This window comes from Brachyistius frenatus, unplaced genomic scaffold, assembly GCF_029030835.1.
Source record: "Brachyistius frenatus isolate BFR_SWC_R1_liver_20210118 unplaced genomic scaffold, ASM2903083v1 Contig_482, whole genome shotgun sequence".
NCBI lineage: Eukaryota > Metazoa > Chordata > Actinopteri > Embiotocidae > Brachyistius > Brachyistius frenatus.
Genome location: NW_027211081.1, coordinates 44,566 through 57,623, shown reverse-complemented (window position 1 = coordinate 57,623; position 13,058 = coordinate 44,566). Strand labels below are relative to the sequence as shown.

Below are 13,058 nucleotides of genomic sequence, written 5' to 3'. Positions count from 1 at the left end.
ATATCATCTCATATATTATAAATATATCATATAATATAAATATCTCATCTCATAATATAAATATATCATCTCATAATATAAATATCTCATATAATATAAATATCTCATCTCATATAATATAAATATATCATCTCATATATTATAAATATATCATATAATATAAATATCTCATCTCATATAATATAAATATATCATCTCATATAATATAAATATATCATCTCATAATATAAATATCTCATATAATATAAATATATCATCTCATATAATATAAATATATCATCTCATAATATAAAGATATCATCTCATAATATAAATATCTCATATAATATAAATATATCATCTCATATAATATAAATATATCATCTCATAATATAAATATCTCATATAATATAAATATATCATCTCATATAATATAAATATATCATCTCATAATATAAAGATATCATCTCATAATATAAATATCTCATCTCATATAATATAAATATATCATCTCATAATATAAATATATCATCTCATAATATAAATATCTCATCTCATATAATATAAATATATCATCTCATATAATATAAATATCTCATCTCATAATATAAATATATCATCTCATAATATAAATATCACATCTCATATAATATAAATATCTCATCTCAATATAAATATATCATCTCATAAATATAAATATCTCATCTCATATAATATAAATATATCATCTCATAATATAAATATCTCATATAATATAAATATCTCATCTCATATAATATAAATATATCATCTCATATAATATAAATATATCATCTCATAATATAAATATCTCATCTCATAATATAAATATATCATCTCATAATATAAATATCTCATCTCATATAATATAAATATATCATCTCATATAATATAAATATATCATCTTATATAATATAAATATATCATCTCATATAATATAAATATCTCATCTCATATAATATAAATATCTCATCTCATATAATATAAATATATCATCTCATAATATAAATATATCATCTCATATAATATAAATATATCATCTTATAATATAAATATATCATCTCATATAATATAAATATATCATCTCATATAATATAAATATATCATATAATATAAATATATCATCTCATAATATAAATATCTCATCTCATATAATATAAATATATCATCTCATAATATAAATATATCATCTCATAATATAAATATATCATCTCATAATATAAATATCTCATCTCATATAATATAAATATATCATCTCATAATATAAATATATCATCTCATATAATATAAATATATCATCTCATATAATATAAATATATCATCTCATAATATAAATATATCATCTCATATAATATAAATATCTCATCTCATAATATAATTATATCATCTTATATAATATAAATATCTCATCTCATATAATATAAATATATCATCTCATATAATATAAATATCTCATCTCATATAATATAAATATCTCATCTCATATAATATAAATATATCATCTCATAATATAAATATCTCATCTCATATAATATAAATATCTCATCTCATATAATATAAATATATCATCTCATAATATAAATATATCATCTCATAATATAAATATCTTATCTCATATAATATAAATATCTCATCTCATATAATATAAATATATCATCTCATAATATAAATATATCATCTCATAATATAAATATCTCATCTCATATAATATAAATATATCATCTCATATAATATAAATATATCATATAATATAAATATATCATCTCATAATATAAATATATCATCTCATATAATATAAATATCTCATCTCATAATATAAATATCTCATCTCATATAATATAAATATATCATCTCATAATATAATTATATCATCTTATATAATACAAATATCTCATCTCATATAATATAAATATATCATCTCATATAATATAAATATCTCATCTCATATAATATAAATATCTCATCTCATATAATATAAATATATCATCTCATAATATAAATATCTCATCTCATATAATATAAATATCTCATCTCATATAATATAAATATATCATCTCATAATATAAATATCTCATCTCATATAATATAAATATATCATCTCATAATATAAATATCTCATCTCATATAATATAAATATATCATCTCATAATATAAATATCTCATCTTATATAATATAAATATCTCATCTCATATAATATAAATATATCATCTCATAATATAAATATCTCATCTCATATAATATAAATATATCATCTCATAATATAAATATCTCATCTCATATAATATAAATATATCATCTCATAATATAAATATATCATCTCATAATATAAATATCTCATCTCATATAATATAAATATATCATCTCATAATATAAATATATCATCTCATATAATATAAATATCTCATCTCATATAATATAAATATATCATCTCATAATATAAATATATCATCTCATAATATAAATATCTCATCTCATATAATATAAATATATCATCTCATAATATAAATATATCATCTCATATAATATAAATATATCATCTCATATAATATAAATATATCAGACCATCAGTAGGAATCATTTAATTTGATCATGTGAAATAGAAATTCTGCCTCCACCGGTTGGGGCGAGGGGAGAACAGAGAGAGAAAAGGACAGCATAGAGATAGAAGAGAAGAACTGTTGGTGACAATTCTGAAAGATTTAGAACTGAAGTATATTGACAAGCACTTTAAAGAAATGTCTTATTTCATGGTGACTGAGTGTCTCAGGTCCACCATGATGTGTTCATGGGACTCTCGGGGATCAGACATCCATTTGATGCACCACGAAGACACTGGGCGACTTCAGAGCTGCTCCTCTGGTACAACGCTGGGAGGAGAAAGCCTTTGTGTTTTAAATATATTCTCCCATGTATTGGTGATGGATATCAGGCAGTTTACAGATACAGGTACAAAGAACTCAGTGAAAGCTGCTCATTTCTGCTCTGTATTCTCACCACTGTTGTTTTTCCACAGAAACAAAACAGTTGTGTTGTTGTTGTGTTAAAGTGACAGATGCCCAAGTTACACATCTTAATGGTGAATTATGTATATTCCAAGACTTTAAAAAAAAAAAAAAAAAATCCTCTTGAATCCCCTTTGCTGCCACAATTTGAAATGTGACCGTTCATTAGTCTTTTGTAAATAAAACGTTGAACATTGTATGTTTGTCTTGTGTCGCTTTGACTGAATATTGTCATTGAAACTGTTCTCTGGACTTCAACCCGTCTCACTCCGCGTCTTCTTGAATCCGGTCACCTCAGGTTGAACAACGCGGCACAAACCACCAGTGGTTCCCACTGAGCATGCAACGCAGCAGTCTGCAGGTGGCCAGCAGAGGGCGCCCTCGTTAAACACAACTCTGTCCTGGTGGGAAACTAATACAACTACATACAAACAATTTGAAACAAAATGAAAAAAGAGAATATCTTAATATTAGAATGGGAAGAAACTAATAATGAATTAAATTTACAGTTATATTGGCAATAATTAATAATTGAGGTCAGTGTTTATTTTACAGGAGGAGAAAAATTCTTGCTTTTTTAGTTTTTCTATGATGAAGTATTGAAACTCCAATAAGGAACCAGTCTCCTCATTCAGACCATCAAGTGATGAAGGCCAACTCTGCATAAAAGTCTGTCAACATGCCGGTGACAAAGAAACCTGACTGGGTACCTGAGTGTGATGTAACCATCAGCTGATAAAATCGAAATGATGTTTTACTGACCTCTGAATCTCTTATTTAAGCTATAAATGTCTGTGCTTTCCGACACCAGTCCAAGCAACGACTTTCACTGTTTCTTCACCCTAGTAATGGCGAATCTGTGCCCTCCTCCCCCTCCCAGTCCTCCAGCAGCTCGCCAGCTTTCAGATGCAGATTTCCTGTTGTGCTGAAATCAGGCTGTCCCTCCTGCTGCTGTGTATTAGCATGCGATCAGACTGCATTGTGATGCTATGCAGATTACAAAATACCCATTTCCACATTTCCACCTCTGAGTTTAAAGCACAGACAGATTAACAGAGGGGGGTAGAAGGGGGGGGGGCAGTCTGGTCAGAGGAGTTGTGAAACTTCTACTTTCAGGGTCCACAAGGGCTGTAATGATGGAAAGATGCTCATCATCTCAGAGCCATGTTGTCTTTAAAATGAACACAGTTGTTCTGTAATGTTTCTTCCAAGTTAACTTTCATTATAAAGCAGCAACCAACCAGTTCTTCATGGTTTCAGGATATCTTTCCTAGAAGCTCTGGTTGACACTCGGCCCCATGAACGTGTCTCCTGCAGCGTTTACGTCCACCAGCTTCAAATGCAGGAAAAAAAGGAATAAACTCGACTTTTCTGCTGGTGTTTTTACAAGTTTGATACGTGTCAGGTTTACACTGTTGTGCTCACTCTCAGCCCAATACTACAAAAGCTTTTATATGTTACCAACTAACTGCAAATGAAGGCATTATGACATTAATACTGTGGTGATAAAAAGATGGATAAAAGGTCAAAAGTGGAATAAGAAAAGTTTTCTTTTTGTCTTCCTGAGTCTCTCTCTCTCTCTCTCTCTCTCCAAAGGTACTCACTCAACACCAATCAACATGTTCACATTTACTCACATCTTATTGAAAAAACAGAAACACAGGAAAAGAATAAAAATAGAAACATAAAAAAAGAGAAATAGAGAGAAATCAAATGTAAAACTCTTTATTTCAGTAGACTGTGGCGAGAGCAAACAGGCCATGTGAATATAATTGTAATTTTATGAGGAATCTGAAATCCAGTTTACTGTTTAAAAAAAAAACACATCTTAAAAAGCATGTTAAACTAAAAATGTAATTGTACTTAAAAGATGTGAAATATCTGCTTCGGTTTTAGAAATCTCCAAAGTGGCTTAAATTTGTCTTTTTTTTTTTTTCAGCTCAGCGCAGCGCACCTGAAATAACGTTGTCTCTGGTTCGTTGGTATCTGAACATGATTACATTCCAGGAAACTTGAAAATTCAAAGTCAATAACGAATCACGTGTTGATTTATTTGTGCATTTAACAGGTTCAATTAAATAATGAAAACATCTGCACCATTTGTCAATTTTAGGAAGTTTGAGGGTAAAATGAGAGAAATCAGAAGCTTTGTGATATTTGTTTGTTACATGACATCTTCAGCAACAGGATGTGATTTGAAAGATAAAATATATGTATTTGTGTTTTCATGTGTATAAAAGCCAAGTTGCTTTCTGTTGCTGTCTGCAGTGAAGAATGTTTCTGTAAAGGAGGACTTCCTTTTAGCAGCAGGCTCATTAAGATGTGAAAGTCAGACTGCACCAGGGAGTGAAGTTAATATACATGTCTATAGGGGGCGGAGGGTGGGGTGGTTGTGGTGGTGGTGGGGGGTACAGGGAGGTAATGGCTGAGAAAGAGGAAAAGGAGGCAAACTTGAGGGAGGGGAAAGATTTGACTAATTTGTCAGCAGGCAAAATGGAATGATTTCCATCTGACAAAGAAAGAAAGAAGAATACAAGGAACATAAATGAGTCATGTTTCACTCTGTTCTTTAATCTCATTAAAAGTGGAGTCAAAGTACAAATGATCTGAACTCAACATTTGTAAAATGGCTCAAATTTCAACCTGTTGATCTTCAGATCAAGAGTATTAAAACTAGATTATTATTATGTTTAAAGTCACCCAGGTTTACTAGTAAGTAGGTTCTTATCTCATTCTTTCCCATACAATCGGTCTGTCTTCACCTCATAACAAGCTGTCATTTCAAAACTAAATGCAAATTCTTTTCAGGCTGGGTTTTAAAAAAAGTATTAAATTGTTCAATTAAAGTTCAGACAAGTTCTTACTGTTCAAACACACTGAACGCAAAGAAGAAAGTCATTGCAGAACATCGAAACAGCTTATCAGGTTGAGAAAATGATTACCTTCTTCAGAGAAACAAACCCGTTATTTAAAAACAGAAACCAGATTAAAACTTTTTTTCAGGGGTTTCTGTTGTACAATTTGCAAAACTTTCCATCGTTGTTGATTCAGACTGAAAACCCACGAGACAGACGGAAACGAAGAGCCATCGAGAGTGGGCGTGGTTTCCGGAGCCCCTCCCCCTGTGATGGAGTCACCTGGAGTCAAACCTGTTGTGGAGGAAACCAGCAGAGAGGCAGAGAGCTGCAGGCTGAAGACTCAGAAGAGGACTCACTGCTTCTGATGTGGATTCTGTCAAAGTTCTCAAATCTCTCCAGAGAAGAGTTTACTTCGTATTATTTTTACAGATTTCTAAATCGATGGATAAGTAGATGAGTGAAACCTCTCAGGGCAGGAGGAGGACTCTTTTTAACAAAATATAGATCTTTATGGACATTTCCTTTTTCGGACTTTTGAGACATCAAACGGAGATTTCTGGAGATCTTTTCCGGTACATTTGAGCGTTTCTTCTTCTTTTTTTTTTTTTTCATTTACGACGACTGTGAGTTAAAAACTGTGAAGAAACGTGCAGAACGTGTTTGGTTTCTCCGGTGAAATGATTTGTCCGGTGCTGCCCAGGTGAGTCTGAGGACCGAATCAAGCCGGTTAATCGAGTCTTCCTGTTATCTCATTATTGAATGCGTTTGTTTGTGGCTGTTTTCAGGATTGTGCTGTGTGCGTGGATGTGCCTCCAGGCTGCTTCAGGTCTCTTCATCACTCATACAAACATTTTGAGAGCTTAACACGTAAACAAATAAACAATGTAGAAAAGGTCACATTTGTTTTCAGATTGTAAAAAGACATTAATCATGTTGCAAAATCATTTTGAATTCTCAGTTACAAGAATCAGATTTTCCTTTGATTTAAACATTTTGTGATAAACTACAAAATGCTTGATGACTTGGGGGGATTTTTATATGCAGCTGTGTGTTCCTAATGTCACATCAGCAAAGCAGCTGCTGAGGTTGTGTCCTTAGAGAGTTCAGGAAACAACAGAAAACTAATGGACCACAACAAAGCTTTAGCCCTTTAAACTCAAAATTTCCGGGTTATTTTCAAACTCTGTATTATTTCAGACTTTCTGCACTCTTAGAAATTAATTTCCATTAATTTGCATACAACATGAAATCAGCTGAGATTCAATAAATTCTTTACTTTTTAAGTCAAACAACTTTTCAGAAGTGTGCTGAATGATTTTCTGTACCAAACTGGAAAAATCATGACATCAGCAGGATTTGATGGCCCGTTTCCTGTGATGTCATGATGGATGATTTGCTGTAGATGTAGATTTGTCCTCCTACTTTGATGATTTTCTAAATTTAAAATCTTTTCTTTTCTGCCTTTTTTCTTTTATTTTGCAGGCTGTGAAGGAGATGAGTGTAGCAGAGACCAAACCTCACCTTCATCACCTCCTCCTTCTTCCTCCTCCTCTGCTCCTGCTGCTTCTCCCTCTGAGGTGGTTCAATCCAAGAACTTCCAGGACCTCCTGGATCCGTTGACCCAGGTGAACTCCTCAAACAGCGGGGACCGTAAACATCGTGACGCCAGCGCCGTCCTGCCCTTCATCGGCCTCACTGGCAGTGAGTTCACACTTCACTACTGTACACACGGGGGAGGGGGGGGGGAGGGGCAAGAATTCTGCAGTTTACTTAAAAGTTTGTACAAGTAAAGTTTCACTTGGTGAAGTAAAGAAACAATTAAAAACAACAAATGTTGTTTAGCCTTTTGGAGATTTCAGAGCATAATAATTTGAACAAATGCTCTCATAAGAATTTACTTATATCTTCATGTATTTTAAAACCATCCAATAATGAAGTAACATGAGGAAAATTAGCAACGTTTTTTTTTTTTTTAAATTAAATTTACTTCGATAAGAGTGATTTGAAATTTGAAAAAAACAAGTCGGCTTTCATTGAATGAACATTGAAAACTTTTTACTGCAGACTAAAAATTTAAGAACTAAATTACAGAAATATAAGCTTAAACATTTCTGCATTAAATAGCACAGAAAATCAAACTTTTTCATGGATATCTGAGCCAAATTATTTAATTAAAGTTTAGGAAAAAATAGTACGACACAATTATTTGAATAAAATAATGAAAAAGTACATTTCATAGAAAAACTATTAAATCCATAAATTAAGAACAATCTTTTTTAAGTAAAAAAACCCAATAACAACATCATGTAATGTATGTAATGTAAATAAGATGTAGTTTATTTCCTTTTGAAGGGATGTGAAGCTAACGAACACACACACACACACACACACACACACACACACACACACACACACACACACACACACACACACACACACACACACACACACACACACACACACACACACACACACACACACACACACACACACACACACTGGTTGTTTCAGGCCATCGTCAGCTGAGTTTTAGTGTGTTTCTGTTATTTTCAGATGTTTGTTCAGACTTCGTATTTGCTGATGTGAAGCGGAGGAGTTCAGGAATGTGCTGCCAGATGGAGACTCTGGTTTATCTCACAGATACTGATACAGGGAGGGAGGCTCAACCTGAGGTCCGATGGCCCTGCCACTGACCACCCTCTTATCAACTAATTAAAACGGCACAGATCGTACAATAGTAGAGAACAGGGTTATATGTGCGACGGTCTAAAGTACAGTTGTCTATTTGAAGGACATGAATGTCGACGTCATTGTTGGTTGAAGCTGTAATGTGTTTTTTTTCTCGGAGGTGCGGAGCAGAGTCGCAGCTGCTGTCAGAACGGAGGAACCTGCATCCTGGGCAGCTTCTGCGCCTGCCCTCCGTCCTTCACCGGGAGGAGCTGCGAGTACGACCAGCGCGTCAGGTAAAGCACCAGAAAACGCTGCGCTGCCACGTTCTCTGTGAAGAAGCTGCTGCTTCCGTTAACGTTGAACTTCATGTTTCTCAGCCACTCAGGAGGCTTTTTAAAACCTTTTCCAGTCAGGTGATATTTTGGAAATCAAAGTTTTAAGATTGTGTAAAACACATTTCTTCTTCTCAAAGTCGTAACTCCGTCAAACGTCATACACAGACTTCTGAAAGCTGCTGACTCTGACCTTCAAATGACCTCGTTGGGATGATTTCTTCAATATGAAAAGTAATCAAGCTGATCGTTTCTATGGTTACAATTCAAACAGGAACCGCCTGTTGCAATTTATTATAATGCAGATAAATATATATACTTAAACTCACATCACCCAAAGCATGATGGGAACTCTCAACATATATACAAAATCCATTCAAGTCAACTCTTAGTTCTTTTTTACAAGCTTTATGCTGTGTTCCAGATGTTGTACTAGTGTTCCAGATGTTGTTCTTGTGTTCCAGATGTTGTACTAGTGTTCCAGATGTTGTTCTTGTGTTCCAGATGTTGTACTAGTGTTCCAGATGTTGTTCTTGTGTTCCAGATGTTCTACATGTGTTCCATATGTTGTTCTTGTGTTCCAGGTGTTGTTCTTGTGTTCCAGGTGTTGTTCTTGTGTTCCAGGTGTTCTACTTGTGTTCCAGATGTTGTTCTTGTGTTCCAGGTGTTCTACTTGTGTTCCAGATGTTGCTCTTGTGTTCCAGTTATTCTACTTCTGTTCCAGATGTTGTTCTTGTCTTCCAGGTGTTGTTCTTGTTTTCCAGGTGTTCTACTTGTGTTCCAGGTGTCGTTCTTGTGTTCCAGGTATTCTACATGTGTTCCAGGTGTTCTACATGTGTTCCAGATGTTCTAAACGTTTTCCAGATCTTGTTCTTGTGTTCCAGGTGTTCTACTTGTGTTCCAGGTGTTGTTCTTGTGTTCCAGATGTTGTTCTTGTGTTCCAGGTGTTCTACTTGTGTTCCAGGTGTTGTTCTTGTGTTCCAGGTGTTGTACTTGTGTTCCAGATGTTGTACTTGTGTTCCAGATGTTGTTCTTGTGTTCCAGGTGTTGTTCTTGTGTTCCAGGTGTTGTACTTGTGTTCCAGGTTTTGTTCTTGTGTTCCAGGTGTTGTTCTTGTGTTCCAGGTGTTGTACTAGTGTTCCAGATGTTGTTCTTGTGTTCCAGATGTTGTACTAGTGTTCCAGATGTTGTACTTGTGTTCCAGATGTTGTTCTTGTGTTCCAGGTGTTGTTCTTGTGTTCCAGGTGTTCTACTTGTGTTCCAGATGTTGTTCTTGTGTTCCAGGTGTTCTACTTGTGTTCCAGGTGTTGCCCTTGTGTTCCAGTTATTCTACTTCTGTTCCAGATGTTGTTCTTGTCTTCCAGGTGTTGTTCTTGTTTTCCAGGTGTTCTACTTGTGTTCCAGGTGTCGTTCTTGTGTTCCAGGTATTCTACATGTGTTCCAGGTGTTCTACATGTGTTCCAGGTGTTCTAAACGTTTTCCAGATCTTGTTCTTGTGTTCCAGGTGTTCTACTTGTGTTCCAGATGTTGTTCTTGTGTTCCAGGTGTTCTACTTGTGTTCCAGGTGTTGTTCTTGTGTTCCAGGTGTTGTTCTTGTGTTCCAGGTGTTGTTCTTGTGTTCCAGGTGTTCTACTTGTGTTCCAGGTGTTGTTCTTGTGTTCCAGGTGTTGTTCTTGTGTTGCAGGTGTTGTTCTTGTGTTCCAGGTTTTGTTCTTGTGTTCCAGGTGTTGTTCTTGTGTTCCAGGTGTTGTTCTTGTGTTCCAGGTGTTGTTCTTGTGTTCCAGGTGTTGTTCTTGTGTTCTGGAGACTTTCCACCCTAAACGGTTGCCATCTTGGCTCTGTAGAGAAAGGGGGCGGGGCCACCGATGTAAAAGATTTTCAAATTAAGCTGCAGATATTTTGGAGGGTGCTGTGTTCACATGCTGATGTCATGTCCTGTCTGTCTCTACTCTACCAGTGAGGGAGGGATGTGATGTGGAACACAGCATGGGTTGCCAGAGTAAACCTTTATGAATCAGGCTTGTAAACCATTACTTGTGTTTTCCAGGTTATTAATTCCCAGCTTCTCTGTGTGTCTGCAGGAGCTGCGGTCCGGTTCCTCACGGCGCATGGGTTCGGAAAGGATGCTCCTACTGCCGGTGTATCTACGGCGTCCTGCACTGCTTCCCCCACGTCTTCCATAAAGGCTGTGGTAAGATATACTTTGCACACGAGACACCAAAAGGTAGACTGAGAACTTCCACCCGCTGCGACGGGTCGGGCAGTATTTGTGTTGGTGTTTTTCCATTCGATCAGTCCACCATTTGAGGTGCTCTTCAGGTGAATGGGTGAGCTCCCTAATCCTCCCGAGGTGTGGAGGGACAGTCGACGCCTGCCGTTCGGATCAAAAACTGTCGTTCACACTGTTTCTATCCCTGAAACAATAACACATCCCCCCTCAGTGTAAATGCTTCTTTGAATGAGTGCTCCACCCGCTCATTTACAATTCAAGACTTTTAGTCCAAAATGCAAAAACCTCTCTCCTTTCACTCCTGCACAAACAGTTAGAAAGTCTCCACATCAACAGTTTAAATATAAAGACCCTTTTTTATTCTCTGAAAAATGGATTTTCCAAAAGAGATTCCTCAAAATGTGGAAAAAAAATCTTTTATTAAACATGTCTCAGAGTAGGGCTGATTGAATATTGAATGTTTTACTCTTTTTCTTACTTTAATGTAAGAAGCAGAGCTAAATGTTTGCTGCTTTTTTTCAGCCCTGGTTTTGCCTCTTAAAATACAAAACAAAGCAACTGACTTTTGCTTGAATGATCGTAGTATTTATTAATGTCATTTTTATGACTATTTATTGTTTGGTTGAAGAACTGGTGACTTCACTTTGTCCATCACTTGTGAAACCACGTGCATGTTGACGTCAACATATGCAGCAGCTCTCTTGTCACTTTCCAGTAAAAACGAGGTGTATCTGGAGGAACTAAAGGAGAGCATGTTACGATAAGATAAGATGAACCCTGTCGAGAATCAGGGAAGGGTCATCACTGCAAAAGGAAGCACAAGATAACAGCCTGAAAGAACTAGAAGACCATCTACTGTAGACATGAAGCGCTGAAAATAAAACCACGCTGGAATGTGAAATTCACCATAAAAATAGAAACCGCAAAAATAAATGCAGCTTGATATCAAATGAAATCAGTCCATCAGTTTTGTGTTCTTCTCTTTTCAGACGACTCGGAGGAGGTGCGTTGGTCTCGTTCATCAGCTGTCAGGACCGTTCCCTTCAGCTTCGTCCTGCTGCTTCTTCCTCTCATCCCTTTCCTCTGATATATATCGTTTTTAAATGTCTGCTGGATACAAACACCGAGATGTATGTGAAACACTGACCTGTGGACTCCAGAGTTTCTTCTGCACTAAAGACCAGTTTCCAAACACTCGATCCTTCATCAGCAGAACATCGGAGGGGAAGTTCAAATCTGGAGTTGGTCCTTAAAAAGTGAAGACATGCTGCTTTCTGGAGGGTTTCCAGAAATGTTCCACTCTGTTGTGGTTTGTGGAGACGTGCTGAGATGGTTTACGAGGACTTGCAGGAGGTCTTCTCACTGAGATCAGCTGTTTTCTTGCTGCATCGTGTTTGAGTGAAAGCAAAATGATTTAAACCATCAAATCAATTTGAACTCGGCATTGAATGACTTTTTAAAACAGACATTGGTGATTGTTTTAACACACAGCCGACATGTCATGTGGTATTTATCTAAGTTATTCTGGTTCTCAGAACTTCCAGTTTAACAGTGAACGCAGCAGCGACAGAAATTAGGGAATTGGAAGGAAGTTGTACATACGATTTTTATGGATTTTTCTTTTTCTTTTTTTTGAATCTGAAGCTGAATTTCAGCAGATTTTTTTTCTTTGTAAAAGACGAGTCAAGAGTTTCTTTCTTTAAACTGTGTAACTTTGTCTGTTTGCACAAACTGAGCCGATGTGACCTTCTGTCCTTAAATGTAAACGTGTATGCGTTATGTGTTTATTAAAGATTTATGGTGCTGGTACACTTTGTGTTGTGAGAAACAAATATTACATAGTAATCTAAAAAAAACAACATTTAAAGTCATGAAAACAAACATGACGCTGGATGTAATGACATTTTTTGGATATGAAGAAACTTCTATAATTTCCCTGGAAACGTTCCTGCCTTCCAGCTCTCCGAC

At 35.1% G+C, this 13,058-nt stretch overlaps 1 protein-coding gene across 1 annotated transcript; it reads left to right on the top strand.

The window, feature by feature from the left end:
* Positions 1-6,476: 6,476 nt before the first annotated feature.
* tdgf1 (teratocarcinoma-derived growth factor 1) lies at positions 6,477-12,177 on the top strand. Its single transcript, XM_069687705.1, has 6 exons — positions 6,477-6,558; positions 6,644-6,684; positions 7,341-7,559; positions 8,707-8,821; positions 10,942-11,051; positions 12,080-12,177. Exons 1-6 carry the CDS (start codon positions 6,536-6,538, stop codon positions 12,175-12,177), a joined length of 606 nt encoding a protein of 201 aa, XP_069543806.1. The 5' UTR covers positions 6,477-6,535.
* The last annotated feature ends 881 nt before the right edge of the window (positions 12,178-13,058 follow it).

Excerpts from the sequence above, each read along its gene's own strand:
- tdgf1 (XM_069687705.1), top strand. The coding sequence starts at position 6,536 with ATGATTTGTCCGGTGCTGCCCAG. Across the intron at positions 8,822-10,941 it reads GAGTACGACCAGCGCGTCAG|GAGCTGCGGTCCGGTTCCTC; the intron begins GTAAAGCACCAG and ends GTGTGTCTGCAG. Across the intron at positions 11,052-12,079 it reads CGTCTTCCATAAAGGCTGTG|ACGACTCGGAGGAGGTGCGT; the intron begins GTAAGATATACT and ends TTCTCTTTTCAG.